We start from the raw sequence: 24,560 nt of genomic DNA, 5'->3' as shown, positions 1-24,560 counted from the left end.
CGCAGCCTCTTCCCCACAACGACAGCCAGCCCCTCTGCTTTGTAGGACTTTATTGGAGTGCGGCAGGGGCGGGGTGCGATCACACAGGGTTAGGGGCAGGCCTGAGCTCAGTTCAATTCATGACTCAGTCCCAGTCCCCATCGCCTTCAGGATTGTCATCGCGTGGGGGTTCCTGGAACTGGATGTTGGCCAGCATGTCCCGCATGGCCGCCATGAGCCGATTCACCCCCTGGTTCAGGTCCTGTCCCGCTCCTGCCTCTTCGTCTCCATCGTGCCTGATGTCACCCTGCAACAGAGAGGAGCTGCAGCACCCAGGCTCAGAGCTGGCTGCAGCAGGCAGACACAGACAATGCCACATGCCAAAAAGCATCAGGCTGCTCTGCAACCTGACATTTACACACTGCATATGCCAAGAGCCACTCCCTTTGCAGAAATACGGTGCAGTAAAAACTTCTGTGTACTGAAAGCAAAAACATGCTCTGATTTGCCAGCAGCTGCTTTGTTGTTGCTACATACCTGCAAGTTAAAATTTGGCAACAGTGATCGGAAGAAAAGAGATAAAGTGCTTTCATTGGATGGATGATTCGTTCTGAAAGACAGAAATCACACACCACACTTAAAGGGAAGCTTTTACTCAACCTGACTGTGCTTGTTTGGGCCAAAACAGGGCAGAGGAGCTGGTGAGAACCACGCTGTCTCACAACGCACAGCCCCCTCCGTGAGCCAGCTGGGCTCCCCCACTACCTCCCTTTGGGAATTCATAGGGATTTCTTATCCGGGTTTCATTTACTACAAACCACATCAGTTAAGAAACAACACAAGCTCTTCAGTAGCCTTTGCCTGCACAGCTGTGACTAGCTGCTGTCTGACAGCCACCACCAGCCCCAAGCAGAAGCAGCAGGACCAGTCCTGCCTGTACGCTCTGCCTGTCGGCAAGCACCACCAGCCGGGCTGCTCTTCCTCCCAGGTGGAGGAGGACAGCAGCACACAGCATCTGCGTGCAGCCCAGCCCGAGGCTGGAGGCACCATCACTGGGAGGAGAGCTGTGCCAGCAGGCACAAGGTGAGGGTACCTTTCTGGTCTTGTGTAGGAGATGATGGAGTCTAAAGGAGGAAGGGGGTCAAACCCCATCACAGGCTGCGATGTCACCTCCTGCACAGAGGAAGAAGAGAGGGGAGGTGAAGGCTGTGCACCTCCAGGCACGGAGACAGTCAGACCAGCTGGGCAGGCCTTGGTCTTGGGGAAATCATCAGCCACAGCCCAGCCTGCCCACACAATACTGTGTGTTTATCCCGAGGACACCCAGGAAGCTGGGCATACTGGGTGGAAGCTTCGAGGTCATGCGGATGTTTCTTTCTGGTGGCTCTGGCCTGAGATGTGCCCAAAGTCTGCACATGTAGCAGGGTCTGGAATGCCACCACGCTGCACACAGCAGTGCTAGCTGTGCCCCTCACCAGAGGCAGAGCTGCCGTGGCCTCCTTCATCTCTGAAAGGATGACATGCCGGTAGATATTCCTGGGTGCACTCTGGTATCGCATTTTCCTCCTAAAGCAGGGAGGGGGGGGACAGCAGTTAGCAAGGAGCACACCTCAGTACAACCAGCATTTCATTTCTGCTTCTCTATGTGCAACCTCAGCTCCATCCCTGGCTCTGCTGTCACTCGCAGTATCAGACAGAGCTGGCTGAAGGCAAAGCCAAAGTCACCTGGCAGCTGCTGACCTTCAAATGGAAGAGCAGAACAGCAGACAGCCCACTCTCATCAGCCTCCTTACGCTGCAGGTCAGCAGAGCAAACTAATTTTAATTTAGGACAAAAACTAATGCCACCCTCCTCAACTTCTCAGAGCCTGGAAACGTTTCTAGCTGCTCTGAGCAAACCCCAGCATCGCTGCTGCCCAAGAGAGAGCTTCTCCCTTGTCTGAAGACCCCCTGGCCTGATCTATTCCTGTTTGTCAGCACTGAGGTCCAGCAACAGAGCTGATCACCTCTGCCTGCTGCACTCACTTGTGCTCAGACTCCTCCACCAGCGGGTCCCTGGCATCCACCATGCGTAAGACCTCGTGGACGTTCGTCTCCAGCCAAGCCATGACAGCTGGGTCTTTCCACAGGGAGTGAGTCCTTCCCACGTAGAGGGACGTCAACTGGTTCAAGGCAGGAGGCTGGCTAAGGAGATAGTTGTTATTCAGCGCACACTCCTCTTGCCTGCAGGTCTCTGTGCTTCCTGGAAAGGGCTCGTCGTCTCCACACTGTGCTTCAGTGTGAGAACACGGAGGGAGGAATCACAGGCTCCCAGCTCTGCTGTTTACGTCTACCTTCACCAGTTTTTCTGCCTCTTTCTATTTCTGGGATAGACACAGCCACGAGATGAAAGTTACTCTGCCTTTACCTCAGGGGGAGACCATTCACGTGTTTGGGAGGACCACATGTCAGGAAACCCAGACTGACAGGAGACAGTCTGCCCTGAAAGCATGCACGCATCGTTCCGACTACATGCACCAACAGGCTGCAGGATGAACTTCTGACCCAGCCACACTAAGGTGAAGCAGGTCTATGAGAGTTATCTGATAGCCTTTATGGGAAATCCATTATCAATGCATCTAAGAGCCTCTCAGAAAAGTAAGTATTCTCTGCAGCTTTTAAACTCCATTAGCTGCCTGAGCAAGCAAAAGCCCCACAGCCAGCAAAATTCATTCCTTCTCTTCACTGAGAACATCTCCAAGCCTTACCTTATCTGAGCATTCAGCCCAAAAAAGGAATGGGAGGCGACCCTGGCATCAGGCTGCACACTGCAGTGGTCCAACAGCGGCATAAGAACTGCAGGAGAAAGTCACACAGCTCGTGTTCAGCAGAAGTGCCATGGGAGCAGTCAGTCACCACTGCCAGGGCTGCAGAAACAGTCCCGTCCCAGAGGCAGCTTTGCAGCTGGAAGATACGCTGTGTTTTAGCCTCTGGATGACGGAAACAGACCCAGAGTAAATAAACAACACTTTTTTTTTTTTTTTTTTGCCAGTTAAATAAGGCGCAACTTTATGCACTTAAGTGTTACTAGCCTTTGAAATTAAATCAGGGTTTTATAACATATGGTAAAAAAGACTGTTTCAACCAACACAAACTAAAGCTCTGTTCAAAAACTGTTTATTCTGGACTCTAAAGACACATCCTCCCTGGCATTCTGTGCCCCCTCTGGGCTTGGAGGGGCCATGTATCTTCCTTCAGGGACAGCAAGGATAAAAGCAAGTGTGATGAACAACCGTAGAAAGAACATCTAAAGCACAGCAGTGCCTAAGAGAGAAAGTCAAGAGAGACCCACTGTCTGTTCTAGGCACCCTCAGGGTAAAACGTTTTCCTGCTCTAAAAATTCAGTTCTCACTCTCCACCAGCTTGCATGCCCATGACTCTCTCCAATAAAGGGGCATCAGCTGCTCAGAGAGGAGGGTGAGCAGCAGGAAGAACAGCTGCTGACCTCTTCCAAGCGCATGGAAGACTCTTGCTGCATGTGCCTAGCCTGGCCCTACTGCTCTCTCACTGCCCTTGCCACAGTGCTGGGCAGGATGAACCCCGGCGCTGGGTTCTGCCAGTGGGCCGAGCAGCATCACCCCTCTGAGTCAAGGCTCCCATCACACATGGACAGAGGCCAACAACATCTGCAACCCATAGGCAAAATGCTGCTCCTGCATTTGACTGCCTGGAATCCAGCATTCGTTCTCACGTATGAAGAAAGTGACAAAGCCTGCGGGGATGGACTTACCGGTGGGGACAGACTTACCGCTTGGGAACATGATCAGTGCGAGCTGGATGAGCCGGGCAGCTCTCTCCCGGGCTTGGCTTAACTCCAGCTCCGAGTGCTCCTCCTGCTGGCTCAGGAAGAAATATGCCAGTGGCACCGAGAAGGCAAAATTGGGGAGCTGGGACAAATTCCGGTGACTCTGCAGGATCAGGGGGAGAGAATTACCGAGAAATGATGCTATGCAATAATCTCAATACAGCTTCACAGCTACTGGCTTGGTGCCCTCACGTCTGAGTAAGCGATTTTGAGTTTATACAATCGATTGTAGGATACCAGGATTACAACAGAAACTAACACTGACACGACAGCCTTCATGGTTGTTCCAATGACCTCCAGCTGACAGCCTGCCCATGAGACAGCCCCAAAGGGGTAAGGGCTTACAGAAGGCCCATGCTGTCCATGGGGAGAGCCCCAGAGCAAGCTGTCCCCAAGCCCTGCCTTGTTCCTCACAGGGCTGTTGGCAACTCACCTCCCACTCCTGGAACATGCGTGTCAGGAAGGCGTACTCTCTAGCTCGGAGGGACAGAAAATCGATCATCAGCAGCACACACAGGGGGTCATTCTCTGGATCAAGGCTTCAGAGGGAAGCAAACACAACAAGAATCAAAAAGTAAGCGTCACAAAAGCTGAAGTGCCTGCCCCAATTTCTGAGTCAAATGAGACTTTCCCACTAGCACTCAGAGTCATTTCATAACTCAGCAAGTGGAGATAATGGGGATACAAACGTCCCTGCACAGCTGGGAGGACAGTGCAATGCCTCGCCCACACCGTGCCCCCACAAAGAGGAGACAGGCCTGTCACAGCAGCAAATGGGAGGAAGGCTGAAGCCGCTGTTGTGCAGCAGCTTTGCAGAGACTGCAGGCTCTGCTGTAATTATAAGCCAGGCCCAGAGCTCCGTAACCAAAAGTAAGGGACTGCGAGGCTCCATATTATTAAGCCTCCTTCAAACAACCACCTATCTCTCCAAAGCAGCAGTACAGATAAGAGCACAAGCTCAAAACTAACCTGTAGGACTACATCCTTAAGGAGTGACAAGCCCTCGCTGAGGCTGGGGACAGTATACAGCTCCATCTGCTCTGTCCAGCCTGGGCAGATGAGGGTTAAGTGTGTTGCTCAAAGCATATTTCCTCATGAGCACCACAGCTCCTGGCTCTGGCTGCAGGGATGGGGGCACAGCAGGAGCACCTACCTCAGAATCAGCTTGCAGAACTCCAGTGCTGTCCGGGGACAGCCCCTCTTCTCCAGGAACATCAGGTGTTTGAACAGAGCCAGGTAGAAAGCCCTGTGTGGAGAGCAGGAACAGGTTTTAGAAGCCTGATTTGAGAGAAGCAGCGTTTATCATTCAAGAACAGGGACTAAAAATGAACCCAAATCAATCTTTTTTTTTTTTTTTTTCCTTCTTCAAATTTTGATATCTTCGTGAAAGCATTGGGACCATAAGCCCATAGCTGGTTCTACATCTGATCCCCTTGTGCACACACACCCACACACCCCAGAGCTAGCTACTCAGGACAATAGAAACAAGGCAGTCTCTGAAGTCTGCATCCTACAGGCTTTGCACGGTCATGCCTCTGCTGCTGTCCCTGCACTGCGTAGGGATGGTGACACAGCATGTGAGACATGCATGGGGGGAAAAGATGAACATCCAAATTGGGTGAGATACAGATCACAGCACTGAGGTCACGGCCTGTCAGCGAGCGGGTGCTGGAAACCTGAGCAATCTCCAGGTAGAGCAATTTGGGAGAGATTACTCAGGTCAGCTGACTGGAAAATTCCCAGAATAAAGTCACCTTCCTCTGCAGCTGCAGAACTATCAACGTTACATAAACAACCAGGCCTTGAAGAGTCCAAGTGCTAGGAACAGTGGCTGAGCAGACAGCACATAAGTGACCAAAAACAGACTTGATCACACCATGAGGAGTTTTAGGACAAAAATAAGTGCTACTTCAGGCTAACGGGTACTAATTGTACATAAGGGATGTGACAGGGAGGAACAGCTATGCTCCAATACGAAATCCCCTGGGAAAGAAGATGCTTTGCAGAAAAAGCCTCAGCCTGTCTCAGTGCAAGTGACCTGGCAGCACAAGAGCTGCTGGTAGCCTTCTCTCAGGCACTGCCTGCTCCTGCCTCACGAAGGGATGCTGCTCTTGACTGCAGAGAGGCAAATTCTTTTCCTACAGAAAGGGACATTCAAGGTCCCTTGAAGCTGCCAGCACCACAGCACGGGTGACGCAGCAGGGGTGGTGAATCTGGGTCTGTGTGCCCAAAGTAGGCCGTGGGGATGCCACAAATGCCCTCAGGCTGGTACAGAGGCAGGTGGCTGCCTACCTGTTCTCTGGCCGCCGGTAGTCCAACCTGCAGCTCCCGTTGGTGAGACTGAAGACAGGGTGGAATGCGCACTCCAAGCTGTACAGCGCCCGCTCTGCAGACAGCACAGACACCGTCAGGACACACCAGCAGCCCTGCATAGCATGCTAACCCAGTGCTGACAACATGGGGGTCAGCTTGACCAAGAAGACACTGCTAAGTGAGATGACCCACAGGCGAGGAGATCAGCTTGTTCACACCTCAGCCAAGTGCAAAGCAACTCTGTGATCGCAGCAGATAGCAATGCAATCAAATCCTCCTTTCTGCAGGCATTAGATCAAACTGTCGTTGTGAAAAGTAACTCTTCTGGAGGGGATCTGGGATTGAGGCTAGTACAGCTGTCTCCTCTACAACTGTTTTCAGATGTAGAAGCCAAAGATCCCATCCTCACTTAACCTCTGGCCCCCTCTATCATGCTAAGAAGCACGTGTTCCTGTTACCAAACAGCTCACTTCTCTGCAGCACAGCAGTCTGAGGGACAGCTATCCCCCAGGATGCCCCCTTCTCGCCTGCAATGCTTGAAGAAGCAGAGTCTGACACAGTGTGCTGGTCACTGTGGCCTGGAGGGTCATGTACACTCCCCATGGACAGGGTGGGCTTCTCAGACTGTCCCTCACACTACAGTATTTGGTAACTGCTGCATCAGACTCCTCCTGCAAAGGACTTCCTACAGGTGACACCACTCCATCATGTCCAGACAATCCTTTCATTCTTTTTAAAGGTGAAAGGTAACGTGCTTTGTCACAGACAAGCATGTCCAGCTCTACTCAAAAGCCTCTAGGAAAAGCTGGAAGTCTGAAAGGCAGCATGAGGCTGAGTGCTCAGGGCCAGAGTCACAAAGAGAGCCAAACCCTTCTGGTTTGCTGCTCCTTTGCTGAAAGGAAAACAAAACAAAAACAAAAGCCTTTGATGCCTAATTCATAGCAACTGTTCAGCTGTGACTTCTAGGAGGGACTTGCCCAGTGTTGCATGCACGTGTCTAAGTCACAGCAGTGCCTCTTCCTTCCTTCCTCTCCCTCTCCATGCTGTACCTGCAGCAAAAGCCTTTCCCCAGCAGCACAATGCTGTGCTGCCAAGTACTCTGGCCGCTGTTTTCCTTAGTGAGCTTTCATCAACTCCAGCCAGCCACAGAGGGAAGGTTATCTTTGCTGCTCCCTAGCCTACAGAGTGGGTTACACTGCAGGGAATCGCTGCAGCCTCACCACCTCTGCCAGCATATCCACCTCACACCTCCACTCTCACCTACGAGGTCACGGGCCATCTCCTGATCCTCTTGCATCCGGCAGACATCACTGAGCTGCAGAAGGGAGTCCACATGGTACGGGTTCATCTGAAGCAGCAGCTACACAAGAACATGAGTTTGATCAGATGATGGCACCGATCACCAATCTCTTGCACTCTGCCCACAAGGCAAGCTCTGTGAGACTGGCATGAAGACAAATGCCCTGACACAGCACATTAGAGGAAGGGGCTGTTCTCGCCTCTGGGTCTGAATGTGAGAGCATATCCCACTCAGCATCATCCCAGACAACAAAGCTATTCTAGCACAAAGGCCATGCCAGGCCATTAATCATCTCTGCTGTCCTCCAAATAATGCCCAACTCCACTGTGTCCTTTTGGAGGTGGAGGGCCCAGAACTGCACACGCTATTCAGGACAGCAGAAGGCACTATACATGTTTGTTTCATTCCCTAACCCTTTTTAAAGAAGCCTGAATATTTTAACAGGCTTTTGCTTCTTCTGGGCACTGAGGACATTTTCACACACCTATTGCAATCCCAGAATCCAGCTCCTGAATGGACAGGAAGAAAGGATTTCCAGGCTGCAAGCCTAAGTATAGTCATACTTCAGAGAACTCTTCATTCACTACTTATATTATAAACGGGCTACAAAGGTTCAGGAAGTTGTACATCTGCAGGGTGGCAGCCAGCATTCCCAACTACAACTACAGTACAAAGCTTTTGCATTCAAGGCTGACCAGCCCAGTGCCTTTGCCTTGGTGCCTTCTGTATGATGTTTTACCTCTCCTTGCCCTCTTTAAGTTCCTTTCCAGTCCCTCATTTTGGAAGGTGTGGAGCACCGGAGGTCATAGCAATAAAGGAAAATGCTTTTATTCCACCACAACTTGACCTACAAGACTCATTTAATCCATCAGGCAAGGGCAGAAGAGCATTCACTGAGCAGGACTCCCAGAAAAACATGTTTTGCATTTTGCATGCTGAAACCACAGCAGCAAGGCAGATAGAGGCTCTGGCTACACACACACTGTGGCTGTCACAGGTATATTGGCTGGGGTTCTGAAGCACTTTGAGCATCAGCAAATCCTGGACTGTTAGATTTTCCCGTAACAGAAAAAAGGAGACAAGAGCTGTAGGGCTATCTTCAAATGCAGTCAGGCCATTCAACAGAGATAAAGACCAAAATGTATCATGGAAAATCTGTCCTGCTCTGCATGGTGTGTGAAAGCACATCTGAACTGGCTTTAAGATGCTGGATAGAATTTCCTTGCAACTTCCAAGGTGAACCCCTCAGCCTAGTTAGCAAGAAGAACTGATGAGCTCTAGAGAGCACTGGCTGTGAGCAGAGGGTGGGAAATCAGAAGGAACTACACTTTGGCCTCTTTAAGGGCCTTTTGTCTTTAGGAGACAGTGGCCTCTTTAAGAAATTTCTCTAGGGGATGTTTCCACCTCACGTGGCCAGGGTTTTCAGAGCAAAAATACTTCAGTTATGGTTCAGTAGGGTCCAGAGCAATTTCTCTGTTGCTTATCATTGCAATCTATAAACGTTACCATACAGTTTAATGAGCTTGAACATGCATAAAGAGCTTTCAACAAAAAGACTGTTTTGCTGCAATACCAGGAAAACACTTTTTTTCCAACCATGCAAGAGTTTATAAATAGAACAACTGTTGGTTTAGAGTTCCATTTAAAGATGCATTTGTATAACATTTTTACTTTCCCAGCTGAAGAGTCGAGACAAGGGAGCTTTATTCCTATCCCTCCAGCAAAACAGCCAGTTCCTGAAGGATCCTCTGCCAGAGGACCACCTGGCATCCTCCAGCAACACCACAAGGGTGGGCCATCAGGGATTGGGCCTTATTTGCACCAAGTTGGCCCCCTGTCTCATTTACAAGGCAAATGCTGCCTCACAGCGCTACAGGTCACTAGTGCTCAGAATGTGAGAGCAATTTCACAACGTACCACGATGTTGTTGGGGTCCATGGACTCCACAGCATCCAGAAACTTGAACTGCACTTGCTGGTACTCACGGTGGTGCTCGAATGTGAAATATTGCACGCCCCTCCTGGTCTCCACCAGCTGCATGGCAATACCTAGAGATTACACAGATGTGGGCACTGCTGATGCCAGCCTGCGAGCACAAGCAACTGAAAGTCCTCTGCTTTCTTCTAATATAGAAAGCTTGTAGGCATTGCAGGCTCTACAACCAGATGTGTTTTCAGAAACCCCCACAAAATTTCATTACTTCCCTTCCTTCCACAAGCCAACCTCTGAAACCCACTTGAGAAGCCCAGACAGCTCGCTCTCCCTGTGGATGTTTTCTCATAGTTGTGTAAGACTACTGCAAGAAGGGAAGTGTACATCACCTGCTACCTCCAGTAAAGGGTGTGGGGGGAAGTCAAATGCTAAGATACAATGTGAGGTGTCCTTCTTGGTGAGAAAGGAAGTATTTTCCATCATTAGCTGATGAGCAGCTCCCTTTTCACATCAGGCAATGCAGAAGCCAGGGCCTGGCAGCTGATGGAAGCAGCTCCAGTTTCTATGCACTGAGGCTCTAGGAAAGCATGACTGGCAGGAGCAGCCACATGGATGTGGGACCATCAGCCAGAGGCATCCTGAAGCAACACTGAAAGCCTCACCTGTTTTGCTGTAGCGTGGCCAGGTATTCTTGGGAGCTGTCAGCCACGTGCTGCGGACATACTGGCGCTGCCTTTGCCTTGGCCTGAGGAAATAAACATGACAGGTCACATTTTCCCTGCACTAACAGAATGCAGAGGGCTAAAAACAGTCAGAAAAAGGATGATTCAGGGAAAAGGATCCAATTTATTCCCCAGCTGCAGCCCTGCCATGCAGAGCTTTTGCCCAGAGCTTTAATGTGCTTGCCTTTGAGATACAACATACCTTCACACCCTGGCTCTTCCTTGCTTTATCCATTGCTCTTTGGGTTTGTCAGTGCCCCAAGCATCTCCACTTCAATAGCTTCTTTCCCTTGTTTTTACTTCTGCCAAGTTCTCAGCTGCCTCTTTGCTTCACAAAGCTTCCCAAGCCCAATTAAGAGAGCCCCATATCCCTCTGACTCATATCTTCCCAGCAGGGCCTTCAAGTGTTGACTGATTCAGTTTAAGATGTACTCAGAAGTGCAAACAATTTACTGGTTCAGAGCAAGAGGAATTCAGAAATCAAGGCAATTCTAAGGAAGTCACATCTCCTTAGTCAGGGACTGTTTCTTTTTCCTCAAGTGCTAGATGCCACCTTTGGATTTAATCTCTCCTTGAAGGAGTCTAATTCATCTACACACCCTCTCACAGGTTTCCCTTTCCACCACCATCATCCTGAGCTTATGTGCACCTTTCTTATGTGAGTATTTACCAACCAGCCCCTGAAACCGAGGATTTTCTGAATAACATCAGTGATAGAGCAATGGATAACTGCACAGAAATCTTACACCTACACAGCAGTTGGTACCCTGAGCACATGTGAGCAACTTTATGAGACCACCTGGAAAGTATTCAGGGTCCACCCTGAGACAGAGACTTCAGAATACTAACAAGAAACAAATGTTGGAAGAAGACTAAGAACCTAACAGACTACGAGTCTGAACAAAAAGATTTTATAAGGGCATTTGACAGTAGATGGGAGAGGGAAAAAAAAATAATCATCAAAAGATAAAGGAACTACTAGCTAAAGTCCGAAGAAACCTTGCACCTTTGTCACACACAGCCAAAAAAACATTTTCTTCTGATTTAAAATCTGACTATTAAATAAGTAAGACTCCTTGAACATATTGGGGTGCCCTGGGCTCCTGGCACAGGCATAGCACCAAGGGCTCAGTAAGCAGTGCCAAGGCAAGGACAGACGCAGCAACTCAAACTTCAGTAACATTAAATTTTGGACTAACCTCTGATCACCAAGAACAGCACGAGCCCCAAAGTATCTCTTCAACTCATTCTCTGGATTCAAGTTTCTGAGAATGTTGAAACAAGAAAGAAAAGTTAAACAGACAAAAATCTTGCAATCTTTTCCTTTTTAACAAAGCCAGGCGTATTGTACCATAACCATTCCTGGCCAAGCTTCTGAACTGTCACACACACACCCCACTGGTGTGACACAGCACACCAGAAGGAGAACAGCTAATGGTCAGAGCAGGAGGTAACCAAATGCATGTTCAATCAAGTGCACAGCTCCTTTGTACTCTGCTCCAAAGACCGTGAGCTAGGGAATACTTCTGCTGCCCTCTCCAGGGCAGCTGGGGCCCATGCCAGGCACGCTCTCAGGGACAGCCTCAGTTCAGGGAAGCATGCTTAGGGTATTTGCACCTGGAAAACATGAGATACCCGCTGCCAAGTCTAGTGGTGGTGGACTGCAACCCAGGGCAAGCACCCTAACCACTGTATGAAGGCTGGCAAGGCTTGAAATACATTCTTTTAATACAAATATCTTACATCAAAGCATGACAACACCTACAGTTTTCTTAATCTAACATTTGGCCCAGAGAAGGGAGGCACATTTAAGGGGGGTTTCCTCTTTACCATCCAGTGAGAAAAGCTCAAAGAAAGAGAGGGAGTGGGAAGGTTGAGATCCAGCACTGCCAACTCACACCCACTCTGACATTATCCTCTTTTCAAAGGTTTCTGAATAACGTTCACCTGACCAGAGAATTCGCTGAAGACTAAAACAACATCTTGGCAAGCAAATATCCCTCCTTTTACTAAAAGGAAAACTAGCTAAACTAGCAACAAGAGCCCACCAGCCTAGATTGTTTTGACACAGCGTGTTTGGAAGTTTCAAAACCTCACGTGGTAAATTGTTCAGTCCTTCAAGTTTAAATGTTTTTTTTCCAGAAAAGAAAAAAAGCTGCCAGCATCCACACTAACCCGGAGACGGGCTGGACACAGAAGCTAGCTGATCCAGGCTGTGATGCTACAGATGTCTAGTGTGAGGCTAATAGCTTTCTCAGCTGGTGGACATGCCCAGCACTTAGTCCACTTTGTTGATGGCCAGATATTGGAAAGGTTAGACGAGTCTAACAAGTATTCCTGGTGAATGGTTGCTGGTACTGCTTAGCCCTCCTTGAAGGGCAGCATATATTGGTGCATTGGCCAGGTTAGTCTGGTTTCAAAGCTCTATTCACTGAGGCACAGAGTCAACAAACAATTTTCAACAGAGTCACCAACAGTTTTAGCCTGGAAGGCACTTCTGGAGGTCATCCTGGTCCAGTCACCCACTCAGAGCAGACGGGACAGCAAAGAAATCTCACTGCTGCTAAAAACTGAGCACACCTTTAGGAGCAATAGTTAGAGATGGGGCTGTGTGCAACCACTACCAAAACCCCTTTCACATAAGGTCTTGGATTTATGGCTAGCTTACATATGTAGGCTCCCACCTCCCTTCCTTGGCATACAAGTACTTCTGTCACACTCAAAGCCAGGAAGGAAAGCGAGCACTACCTGTGCTCTATGTAGAGCAGAGGCTTGCTGTCAGCAATTATTCCACTCTGGCTCTCTTGTGATAGTCCATTGGTATCCTCAATCTTCTCCAGCAAGCTGTCGATGTCTTCCAGGTCATCATCTTCCTTAAGACATGCATATGCAAAGACAAGGCAGTAATTATAGGATGAGACATGGAGGCACACAGGTCACCCAGCTGCCTCCAGGTCCTGTGGCTCACCCCAATCTCACCCCACAGACCCCCCACTGCTCACCCTGCTTCAGCCCCACTTTGGGAGCACACATACTCTCTTGTATTGAGGCTTCTTGCCTTCCACCCAGCGCCCTGCATTTCCCTCAGGAATCCCACTCCTGTGCTCGCCATCCCTGTCCAACTGCCCCCAAAAGGCTGGCTGCTCTCCCTCCTTCCTCAAGGCATCACAGGACACTTCTCTTCATATATCACAAGCCTGAGTGTGCCAACTGAATAAAGCCAGCATGGCAGGCTTGCTGCTGGCCTTGTGCTCCGAGCCCAAACCAGCTGGCCACAGTGGTCCTTCCCAGCACAACACAGCTCACAAGTATGTGTGTGTCTGGTCTCCAGTCCCCCCCTCTCCTACAAAGCTGTGCTTTGTCTTGTTTACTTATATGGTGACTTAACTTCCTAAAATACCAGGAAAAGTTGGGGGGGCTGATTTTAATGGTAAAATAAATCTATCCTCATTGTCTGCTTTCCATGAATTACTGCTGTGATCATTGTAACACAAAATTAGACACTAGCACGTTTCTAATCCAGTTCTAGCACACTGCATGGTCACTTCCCACTCTTCTAACAACCAAAACATAACCAGCAGAACACATTCAACAGCTGTACAACACTTTCACCTCAATTTCCCTCTATTTTGCCCACAGATAGCAAGTGACGCATTTCTTATGTGGCCACTTTATATCCTCCTTGGGATGCATGGCCAGAAGGTGGAATTCCATTCGTGACGCTCAGAGAGCATTCTGAGGTTGCCTTTTCCAGCTAAATATACTGTGTGGAGTGAGTACATGAAAAGTTTATATTGTTTTGCATTTCAGTGACAGAACAAAGGTAGCTTTATCTCTAGTTTGCAAATCAAACTGCCTATTTCTGGGGATCTCTCTAGAGCTTAGGGCTGGCAGATGTCACCCTTCTGCTTGTCACTCTTGAAGCAGGAGAGGAAGCAGGCTTTCTGAGGGGTTTTCTCCTTCAATGACTGACCCCTGAGCCCCCAAATGCATTCCCAGGCAGGTGGCTGCCAGCTCACATTTACCTGGGGCAGCCCCTCCAGCACCAAAGCATGCTGCAGCCCACTGTGTATTGCTAAGGACCTCTCCCAAATTAAGGCTCTTGGCTTTTAGCAAAAACAACAACAACAACAAAACAAAACAACAAAAAACCCAACTTGAACTGTATTTATATTATATACATTACTTTTCTAAATTCAGTTTCCTAGACTAGCTCATGCAGTTAAAGTATTCAAGCATAACAGAGCAATAATAAAGAAAGATTCAAGCATAAACATGTGTCTCTGTTTTATCCACAACACACAGACATGGGATAAAGCTCTCTCTCTTCTTCAAGCACTCTTACTTAGGAGTGGACAATTAAGAGAATGAGAATCACCGTCCCCTCATTCACTTCATCACGAGGAGACAGAAGCACATCCTCCTGGAAGGACACTTAGCCATGCATGTGCTGATAATGCACTCAGGATGAGCACACACTTGTCAGCATTTAGCTATACGATGCCAAACAACAGAGAGGGAGCACGGTTGTGCACAGAGAAACAGGCAAAGGTGACAGGAATCACTGCCAGAGTGTGAGCTTTGTAGAGCACTGGAAGAGCTCTCTAAGTAGGGCAAAGTCAGTATCATGAAAATGCAAAAGCCCTTGGAAGTCCCCTCCTGTGCAGAGCCTCAAAGATGAAAGGAAAAGCTGCTGTGAGGATTTCAGCTCTAAACCACCTGCAGCAGAGCTGTGCTAGTTCCACTGCTTAAAGGACCACAATTTAAATGAGTACAGTGCAAGGAGGAGCACTTTTGCCTCAAAATCTTTTCTGCAACCACCAGTGTCATCACTTTGTCATCCCATCCCAAGGCAGACATCAGCACAGCCACCAACCCTCAGAACAAACACATACCAGAGCCTCGCCTGCTGAAGTTTTCTTTGTTTTCCTTTTCTTTTTTTTCTTCCGTGGCTTGTTATTCAACACAGGCTGCAAAAATGAATGGAACAGCTGTCAGAGCAAACCCAAACACTGCTGGAAAAGAACACTCCATAGAGGAGAAGAATATTTTCCACTGGGATCAGCATACCAGAAGGTCCCTTGAATGAAACCAATATTGATCTTTACAACATTCATCTTGTCAGCAAATGAAACTTGAGATGCAAGAAGAAAATAGAAGAAAGCACCAAAGGTTTGCAAATGTGAGGGTTGAATCTCAGCTTACTTTCACTTCTATGCTTGAAATCATAAAATCAGGCAAGAAACAGTTTAGACATGCCAGGGTTTGGACGAAATGTTTCACCCCTGCATTACTTCCTAGAACAAACTTTATTTCTGTGTTTCCAGTGAGCACGACAGTTTCGTCAGTCACACCAATTAACAGAAACCAACAGCTGCCTGAGAGCACCTTGTGATACATACTCATCTTGCTGCAGATGTAGCTGCTTCAGCTCACGATGCTGCAAAGCATTTCCCAACCCAAGATGCATGCTGCTGTCTGTGCTGGTGCTTTCTCAGGGCATACAGAACTAACTACACTTTTCCAGGACCACCAGCTCTCCACAGTACTACACCTGAATAACAGAATCCCAAGAACAGCTCCACAACTCCCAAGCAGCTTTCAGAGCCAGGAACCCAGCTCCAACCTGGTTCTATACATGCTGACAGCACGCACGTTTCTATCCAGGAAATCCACAGAGCTGCAGCAGGTGTGTTCTGCAGTGTTTACACAGCAAATTTGGGGTCAGGGCCACATTTGAGCCACTGCTCACGTGAGGTCTGACTGAGCAAAGCTAACCCTGCATATATCTGAAGCATTCCCAAGCACACACAGAGGGCAGCCCCTCCTCCTCCAGCCACACTGCCACCACACCAAATACTGCATTCTACTGAATGAGGCCAAGGGGCTAATTCCTTTCACTGCCCCTACCCTCACCTCCAATACTGTATGGGCTAGATTTGCAGTGTCCAGCTGTTACTTAAAAAGCCCGTTTCTTCACGTGCTTTTGCAACTGTCATGTCAAGCAGATGTTTTCGAGCTGAAACAGATTAGAGAAGGGACTCTAACGGAAAATGACAACAACAAATACAAAGAAAACAGGAAAGAAGCAAGTCTAATCTTCAACTTATATTGTTGGGAGCATTTACACCATTCACTCCTCAACAAATGCTTGCTGAGCACTGACCCAGCAGCCCAGCCTTTCTACAGCACAGTGCTGTATTAATTGTGCAATGAATGGAGCAGAGAAGCAGCTTCTTTTTCTGAATCACTTTCTGTGCCTTGCATGGCAGCAGCTGTCACTACCAGGCAGCTGCAGCTGTGTTACCATTTGGTCTGGCTGGTTTGTCCCTTTCCCATCTCTCTGCCCATTGCGTTCTGCCTCTTCAGGTGTAGGCTCCTCATTGCTCCCCTCTGCAACATTGTGTTCCTCGAGTCTGGCATCTGCTTGCTCCTCTTTGGATGACAGGTCATCCTCCAGTTCTTCACTGGTGATCTGTGCAGACAAAAGAACAAGTTGCAGCAGCAGGTACACGGCTGCATCACACCCTCCCTACAGCCACGAGAACAGGGTTGTGCAATCTTGTTCTATTCACACCTGCAAACGATAGAGAAAAGTGCTGCAGAAGCAAGGCAGGGCTCAGTTGGTTTCTCCAGAACATGGGCTGGAGGTGATTGCTCATTGAAAGCACGGTGTTTGGTGGGCACCGGGGTGTCTTTGCATTTGCTTACTAGTTGCAGACCCACGACTACATGTCTCCTGTGACACAGTGAGCATAAATCACACAGCCCTATCTGGATTCCACTCTTCCTTGGGAAGAGTCTCTGCAACCAACCCTGTCCACAGCCTCACGGTTAAGATGGGAACAGCTGAGGCTGGCCAAGGGGCCCAGAGATGAGCGGCTGGGATCTGTCCCTCCAGAGACCCACGTGTGCCATCAGTGCCCATTTGATCCCAGACCGGCAGCACCAGGATCACGCACACTGGGAAGGCAGCAGCAGTCAGAGCAGTCGGACCAACAGCCAGAACCAGCTCTGACAGCACGTCCAGCCCCCGCTCCGCCATGCCCTGCGCTTCCCACACCGACATCCCGGCCACCCTCGGGTGCCACACAGCCCCAGGCAGCTCACCGTGCACCCTGCTGGCTCCGTCCCTCACCAGCCTTCCCTCCCCGTTCAGCCCCGGGTGCCCGCACACCCCACACCCCCTCCAGCTCCCATCCCCACACTTATCCTTCCCTTCGGACCTCCCTGCCACCTCACGCCCCAACCCCACCGCTGACACCGCTCCTAAAGCACGACCCTCCCAGGCCCCGCCGCCCCTCACCAGCTCGAAGCGGTTGCTGACGCCGGGACGACCCCTGGCTTTGGCAGCTGCCCGCGGCCACTCCCCGCCTCGCTCGGGGCCGGAGGCCAGGCCCAGCTCGCCCAGGCCCGGCTCCTCCTGGCCCCGCTGCTCGCCCCGCAGCCGCCGCAGGGCCCTCCGCGACATGGAGCCCCGCGCCGCACTGCGCCTGCGCGGCCCGCCTCCCCCCCGCCTGCGCCGTCCGATCCACGCACTGCGCCTGCGCGCGATGCTCCAGCACGCATGCGCAACATTGATGCCCGTCCCCTCGCATAGGACCTACGTAAGACGGCAGGGCACGCAGGCGCGGTACCCGCAGTGTAGAACCTATTTCGCGCCCCCGCACTGTCGTTGCGTGAAATATGTCTCGAGGAGGGAGCGTGGGGATGCGCGTTTTCCCACGGTCCTCGCACAGGGTCACGGCGGGACAGAACCCGGAGGTGGGGGCTGCACATCGGGACACGGGGGCGGCTCGAGGGCCGTGAGTAGTTGGGGTGGGCTTGGGAACGGTTGGTGGGGGGTTTTCCCACGATGCCAGTGGGACACAGCCTGAGATGGGGTGGTGAGCATTGCCGGGGTACCCCCGTTTCTGCAGTACCTCCAGAGGGATTGCAGCGGTGTGATGAGGGGTCCGGCAGATAGCCGACCACGGAGTCACTTGAGGTATCCCTTATGTCCCCGAGCACCCTCCTGCGCAACCCTGTGCCCGACTCCATCTGGCGCAGGAACAGCCCCGGGAGGGCAGCCCAGAATGGTTTATTGGCAGGGGGTCATTATGTACAGTATGACTGCGGCACCCGAGGGGCCGTGACATCAGCATGGGGCCGTGACACCAACACGGGGCAATAAGGCGTCCCCGTCCCTGCAGCGCTTGGCACAGAAATGGGACCGAGAGGATGGGGGACAAAGAATGCCCAGAGAGACCCCCTCCCTGTCCCCGGGGCCGTGCCAGCGCCCTGTCAGCAGCGGAGACAGGAGGGCGTCACAGGGATGTGGGCTGAGAGCCGCGGAGCTCCGCATCCCCTGGTCCATAATGTCCGTAAGGTATATAAATATAGAGGCTGTATGTATACATCCTATGTATATATGTACATCTGGGTAGGTTGGGTGCCGGGCCCTCACTCGTGCCAGGAGCTGCAGCGCAGGGAGCGCGGGGCAGCGGGGCGGCGCGGGGCGGCGTTGAGGACGGCCACACTGCGGCGACTGGAGCAGATAACGTCGGCCACAAAGCCGGTGCAGTCACTGCAGACGTCGCGGAGCACGGAGCCCTGAGCGTAGATGTGGGGGAACTCCTCCTCCACCCGACGCCAGCCTGGACCTGGCAGCGAGCTGTGGGTGCAGTGCGTGCCATCAGCCCTGGCGCGGGGAGGAGGAGGAGGAGGGTGGGAGGAAGGCATTTGAGGACGCGGGACCCTTGTAGGGTGCTGGACTCACTGGAAGGTTTCCCTCTTGCGCAGTGGCAGAGCTTTGGCCAGCAGTGAGCCCGGGAGGCTCTCGAAGCCCAGTGCGTAGACAGGGATGTGAGCCAGCTTCTTGGAAGGCATCTTCATCTGTCAGGGCGGAGGGCATCAGGGGCAGCACCCGGGGGTGTCCCCTTCAGCCCAGGTCTGTGTGGGATCAGCACAGCCCAGATGGTCAGATAGGGACTGGGATTGGGATTGGTGACAGTGACCTGAGCAGGTCCCTTACCTTCAGGCTGCAGGAGGAGCAGACAGACCTGGGGGTACGGGGAGAAGCAGATGAGCAGGGCCACCACCTAGGCACCCTCCCACTAGCCCCAGCACTGTGGCATGGCACAGTGCAGCACAGCACAGCATGACACACCATGGCGTGGCACGGCAAAGTGCTCACCGCTTGCAGAAGAGGCAGGCTGCAGGCCAGGAGAAGAGGGGAAATTTGGCGCGGCAGCAGCAGCAGACCTGTGGGCACAGGCAGGGTGAGCACCAGGTGCATGTGGCTGGGGGCAGCTCAGCCCCTCCAGTCCCAGTCCGCACCTTGCCCTTCTTCAGGCTGTTGTAGATCTCCTTGCTCTGTAGGAACTTCTCCATCTCGGCCTTGACCAGCACCCTACGCACGTTGATCATCTCCTCCACCGTGAGGGCCAGGCTCTCCACGGGGTGGCTGAACTCCTGAGGGAGACAGGAGCCATCACTCCCACATGTGGCATGACCCAACCCCGCAAATCCTGCACTGTGAACCCCCATTCCGGACCATGCCCGCAGCTCCAGTCTCGCACTCACCAGCCAGAGGTGCTTGGAGCTGCTGCTGGGCGCAGTGCTGGAGCCATCCTCTGGCCTCTCCTCCACGGAGCCCAGGGCAGCGCGGGGCGCAGAGCCGTACGGCACTGAATGGTAGCTGGCGGGGACAGAGCCTGCATGGTGGGACACCAGGAGGACACAGTGAGGACACGCTGCCACACACAGCTCCTCCAGCAAGTGTTGGCTGGATGGCATGGCAAAGTGACCCTTGGTGACATGGGGACAGGGATGTCAGAGGGCGTGCGGGACATGGAGTGGGCTGTGCTGAGGGCAGGGACACTGACTGTATGTGAGATGGGGATCCCAACACAGGACTGGGCTTGGGGCAGCACAGGAGTACCTGATCGGGGCCGGGGCTCGGGATCCAGCGACTCCAGCACCTTGGGTGCTGCGTGGCCACCACCAAGCTCACTCTGGAACTGGGCTAGGTCCTGCTCTGAGAAGGAGCGGTCCCGCTTCATAGGCAGCCCTGAGACAGACTCTGTGCTTGGTGAGTCCTCCTCCTGCAAGGCCACAGGGACAGCATCACCCAGTGACCCCCGCACCCCTATCCTGTGCCCCCTGGCATCCCCACGCAGCCCCTTTCTCACCTCGGAAATGCTCATCTCCTCCATCTCTGCCAGTGTGGGTGCCTTGAGCAGGACGCGGGGCCGTGGCCGTGCTGGCACTGTGCTGGCCTCAGGCATAGAGAGATCGATGCAGGAGCTGGAGGTGAGGTGGCTGGAGCAGGCGTGCGGGATGCAGGGCAGCGAGCTGTACCCTGGGAAAGGGATGGGGTTTGGCACTGGGTCCTGCCACAACACCCATGTTGCAGAGGAGGTGATGCCAGTACCTTTCTGACCCCGGTATGATGTCTCCACGGGCCGGAGCTTCCTCTCCTGCTTGATCTCTTCCAAGATCTTCTCATGCAGTGTCCTCTGCTTCTGGGGCAGCGGCCGTAGCCTCCGCTCTGACGCCTGCAGGACACAGAGCCGGGATGCTGCAGCTCAGGGCTCACAGTGAGCCCAGCCCAGGGGCTGCGGCCATGGGGACCCTGCGGGGTCAGCACCCACCTGTTTGAGTGGGGGCCGGGAGCGGATGAAGTCCAGGATGAGCTCGTGGGCATCCTTCTTCACTCGTGGTGGGATGTCCCCGTCCACCTGGTAGAGAACAGTGTCAGCACCAGTGCTGGTTGACGGCAGCACATCCCAGTGTGGGGAGACCTGTCTGTGCTCACCATGACCTTGCGCAGCTTGTAGTTGCGCGCGCGGATGTCCTGCATGAGCATCTCGAAGGGGGTCAGCTGGTACTCAGTGGGCAGTGGGTTGAACTGCTTCTCCTGCACCTTCTTCAGCTTGACGCCGTGCCGCAGCTCCCGCATCAGCTGCACCCACAGCCGGGCCTGCCGGGGGTGTGGGGTCAGCATCAGACCTCCCACAGCCCCATCCCCCTGCATGGCTGTGCCGTGCTGCCGTACCCAGTCTGTGTTGCGCAGGCTGCCCAGCTCTGCTGCCGGCCTCTCCTCTGCCTCCTCATCCTCCTTCAGCTTCTGCAGCATCTGCGATGGCATGGGGACACGGTTATCCCACTGCGGTCATTGCAGCATTTTAGGATCCCAAGAATCTCCCCACATGGGCAAGCTTCTCACCTCCTTGGCGTCGCGGATCTTGGCCAGGAAGGCTTTGAGCTCCACAGTTTCAGCAAAGAGCGCCCGGCACACAGCCTGGTAATGAGCCTGGGCTTCATTGGGATCAGCAAGGCGTGCAGCACAGCACCGCATGGCCTGCCCGAAGGTGCGCACAGCTCGCAGTGGCCCCTCGCCACTCTCCTCCTCCTCCTCCTGCCCCCCATAGCCCTCGTCAGCCGTGCCACAGCCGCTGTCCTCTGAGTCACTGTTGGTCATCAGGTCGATGAGCTGCTCCAGCTGTGGGCTCAGCTCCCGCTCCTCGTTCTCATCCAGCCCCCAGTCCAGCGCCCGGTAGATGGCAAAACCCAAGGACTGCACCATCTGCAAGGAAACGGCACTGCTGTGCCACCGAAAGCCCTGGCACTGCCCGTGCCACACCTGCATGCAGACCCCCATCCGTTGAGTCTGGGCCTCACCACCCAGAGCACACCAGGACCCCATTGCCTCAGGGCAAGGGGAGCAGGAGGAGATGCATAAGGGAACACATAGCCATGCCGTGGTGCCATGACACTGCCTGCCCAGGGACCCCCGTGATGTGCAGCCAGCAGACATCCAGCTCAGACCCAGCACATACCTGTGCTTCAGCAGCAGGTGTCAGCAGCGGAGGCAGCTCTGGGGGAGAGAAAGGTACAGTCACTGATGCCCCAAGGCTGGGGGCCAGTCTTACCTCACTTTGTGCGCCCCACTTTGGGACTGCTGCACCTGAGCCAGGACTCCCACCCCCAGCCAGTCTCATCCTGAGCTGTCACAGCCCCATGTTGTTTGCAGGGACCAACAGCACAGCCCTGCGTGTGGTGCACTGATGGGCAGCACTCAGCTGACAGTGCTACTGATGCTCCTTTGCAGAGGTGGCACACCTGGAGCACTGTGCACACACACAAGCACCATGTACACATAACCACCATGCACACACACAGGCACCACACCAATACATACAAGCACCAAGCACACACACACACAAGCACTGCACACACATACAAGCTCAGGCCAAAGGCTCTCAGGCAGCTCAGCCTCTTCTGGGGGAGCACTGCAGCCAGAGGATGAGGAGCAACTGTGTCTTTTGCATGGGACCCAAGGGAAGTGACCGGGTGCCCCTTGCTCCACTTTGCCCAGCAGCAGCTGCAGAGCAGAGCACTGCCCTGGGCCCAGGAGAGCGCAGGCCATTACCCCACATCCATCATCCCTGCATCCATTACACGCTATGCCCATCACCTCACCATTTAGCTAATCAATGCAGCAGCCCATGGCAGGGACAGCTGAGGCTGTGTGCTGACTGCAGTCAGGAGCCCAACCTGGGACCCACTGAGCAGGATGAGGCTGGGCAGAACAGGACTGCGGCCCAACTGACTACAGGAGCCTGTGACCCTGCAGCCATGTCAGTCCCTGAGCCCTGCAGGCAGCCCAGGGGAATGGCATCGGCATCACACTCCGTATGGTGGTGGAGCAGCCAGCAGATCCGGCTGGGAGGAGGAAGCAGAAAAGCTTTCCCTGGATGCAAACCAGGGACAGAGGAGCACCCATGGCTGCAACAGGACAGGATGCACCGGGAACAGCAGTGCCTGCAGCCGTGGTGCCAAATGAGGCCATGGTGCTGGTGGCTGTGCAGCACTCACCTGCTGGCTGCTCCCTTCGGGGTGGGAGATGCTGTGGGATGGGGACATGGAGTACACCCCCTGTGGGTTCACCCTGTGCCCTGCGCCACTGCAGAGCTATGTGCTGGTGCTGGTACTCATGGGACCCATGCTATATCCATGGCTGTGCTGGGAGCTACCCACAGCCCCCAAGCGCTGCAGCAGCAAAGAGCCTGGATACATCCCCATGCCCTGCTCCCAGGAGCATCCCTGCAGCCAGCAGCAAGGACACACAGCCACGCCGCAGCACCCTGCTCACTGCCAGCCGTGGGGACACGCAGCAGTGCTGCAGCATCGCCGGGCAGTTGGAGACACCGCAGCGTCCTTGCTCGGCCTGAGCACCCCGAGCCATTTTGGGGCACGCAGGAGCCGGCGGGCACCGGTCGGGGCTGTCCCCACGCGGGGCGAGGCGTGGGCTGAGCTCTGTCATTAGGCTCAGGCTGCTCATTGCTGCTGGCACCCGGCCGTGCCTAATTACAGACCATAAACACAGCGGGCTCTGCCCGACAGCACCGCCCGGCCGCACGGAAGGCACGGCCGAGAGTGCAAAGGTCGAGGTCGGGGTCGGGGCTGTCCCGCGATGCCCCCTGAGAGAGGGGGGTGTGGGGTCTGTGCCCGTGGGTGCGGGTGCGCTCCGCGGTCTCTGCGTGCCGCGGTGTCCCCGCGCGTCCGTCCGTTCGTCCCCGCCTGTCCTGCGTGGCTCCGCCGCCCCCAGCCCCACGCACACCTCCGCCCGGCTCCATCCCCGCGGTCCCGCAGTGCCACCACCTCCGGTCCCCCCCGCTGCCAGTCCCGCCTTCCAGTCCCGCCTTCCCGCCCCCCCGCTGCCGCTGCCCGCATTGCCGACCCCACACCGACGCCTACGGCCCTCCCGTCCTTTTTCTCCCCGGTATCGACTCTCTCTATCCCTCCTCCACTTCCCGTCCTTCCTTCCCGGTGCCGGTGTCCTCCACCCGTAATCCCAGAGCCGCTGCGGCGTCGGTAACCCCGGCAGCGCCGGCGGGCAGTGCGGTGCAGCACTCCCCGCAGGTGCCGGTACCCCACTGTTCCGGTAACCCCGTACCCCGGGCGCCGGTACACCCCCCCACCGGCGGCGGTACCCCCGGTGCCGGCCCCGCCCCTCCCTCTCCGAGCTCCTTACCGGGCGGCGGGGGTGGAAGCGCTACGCTGCCGTCGCCGCGGAGGCGGATGTCGGCGGTGCGGAGCGGAGCGGCGGAGGGGGCGGCGGCGGCGGCGGCGGCACGGCAGCCCTGAAAGCAGAGCGCCCACGCCTGCTCCTCGTTCAGCGGCTGCTCGTAGCACTTCAGCACCTCCTCCAGGGACAGCTCCCGCGGGCCCCCGCCGCCCGCCCGCGCCATCGCTCCATCCCCGCGCACCGCCGCCGCCGACCTCCGCCGCGGCCGCCGCACGGGCGGGCGGGGCGGGAGGGGCGGAGGGACGGCTCCGCTCTGCTCGGCACGGCTCGGCTCGCCCCGCCCCGGCCCCGCCCGCTCCGCCTCCCGCCGCCACCGGGGGCGCACGGTGGGTACGGAGCGGCGCGGTGCGGCACGAGGCGGGCGGTTCGGTTCGGCGCTCTAAGGCTCCGTTTGGCA

The 24,560-nt window shown here is 54.0% G+C and overlaps 2 protein-coding genes across 3 annotated transcripts; both read right to left on the bottom strand.

Moving 5' to 3' along the window:
• Positions 1–35: 35 nt before the first annotated feature.
• Positions 36–17,618, bottom strand: TCF25 (TCF25 ribosome quality control complex subunit). The gene is made up of 18 exons (XM_010718242.3): positions 17,396–17,618; positions 16,397–16,564; positions 14,985–15,059; positions 12,838–12,962; positions 11,289–11,354; positions 10,030–10,112; positions 9,353–9,483; positions 7,396–7,495; positions 6,115–6,208; positions 4,976–5,068; positions 4,256–4,361; positions 3,766–3,925; positions 2,726–2,813; positions 2,004–2,162; positions 1,455–1,545; positions 1,073–1,152; positions 517–589; positions 36–286 (listed from the first exon to the last, which is right to left on the bottom strand). The coding sequence occupies exons 1-18, from the start codon at positions 17,558–17,560 to the stop codon at positions 125–127; spliced, it is 2,019 nt and encodes a 672-aa protein (XP_010716544.2). The 5' UTR covers positions 17,561–17,618; the 3' UTR covers positions 36–124.
• A 535-nt stretch (positions 17,619–18,153) lies between these two features.
• On the bottom strand, positions 18,154–24,411 carry SPIRE2 (spire type actin nucleation factor 2). Of its 2 annotated transcripts, none has more exons than XM_085234966.1 (15): positions 24,110–24,411; positions 21,912–21,949; positions 21,299–21,658; positions 21,128–21,208; positions 20,888–21,052; positions 20,724–20,810; positions 20,504–20,627; positions 20,262–20,431; positions 20,012–20,174; positions 19,654–19,784; positions 19,408–19,542; positions 19,265–19,332; positions 19,103–19,130; positions 18,848–18,963; positions 18,154–18,769 (listed from the first exon to the last, which is right to left on the bottom strand). In XM_085234966.1, exons 1-15 carry the CDS (start codon positions 24,324–24,326, stop codon positions 18,532–18,534), a joined length of 2,121 nt encoding a protein of 706 aa, XP_085091092.1. In that variant the 5' UTR covers positions 24,327–24,411; the 3' UTR covers positions 18,154–18,531. The 2 variants fall into 2 exon arrangements, with proteins under 2 accessions (XP_085091092.1, XP_085091091.1); XM_085234965.1 differs by having other exon boundaries at positions 18,154–18,742; positions 24,110–24,409.
• Between the last annotated feature and the right edge of the window lie 149 nt (positions 24,412–24,560).

This window comes from Meleagris gallopavo, chromosome 13 (assembly GCF_905368555.1).
Source record: "Meleagris gallopavo chromosome 13, MGAL_WU_HG_1.1, whole genome shotgun sequence".
Classification (NCBI taxonomy): Eukaryota; Metazoa; Chordata; class Aves; order Galliformes; family Phasianidae; genus Meleagris; species Meleagris gallopavo.
The sequence above is the reverse complement of the archived record's forward strand: the minus strand, read 5'-3'. Positions and strand labels throughout refer to the sequence as shown.

Bases quoted from the DNA above. Each gene is read 5' to 3' on its own strand.
- TCF25 (XM_010718242.3), bottom strand. From the start codon at position 17,560: ATGTCGCGGAGGGCCCTGCGGCGGCTGCGGGGCGAGCAGCGGGGCCAG. The intron at 11,355-12,837 runs GTAGTGCTCGCT...CAACATTCTCAG, and splicing joins CTGCTCTACATAGAGCACAG to AAACTTGAATCCAGAGAATG. The intron at 3,926-4,255 runs GTGAGTTGCCAA...CTGATCCTGCAG, and splicing joins GCATGTTCCAGGAGTGGGAG to AGTCACCGGAATTTGTCCCA.
- SPIRE2 (XM_085234966.1), bottom strand. From the start codon at position 24,326: ATGGCGCGGGCGGGCGGCGGGGGCCCGCGGGAGCTGTCCCTGGAGGAG. The intron at 19,543-19,653 runs GTGAGTGCGAGA...TGTCTCCCTCAG, and splicing joins GCTCCAAGCACCTCTGGCTG to GAGTTCAGCCACCCCGTGGA. The intron at 19,131-19,264 runs GTGAGCACTTTG...CCGTACCCCCAG, and splicing joins GCCTGCCTCTTCTGCAAGCG to GTCTGTCTGCTCCTCCTGCA.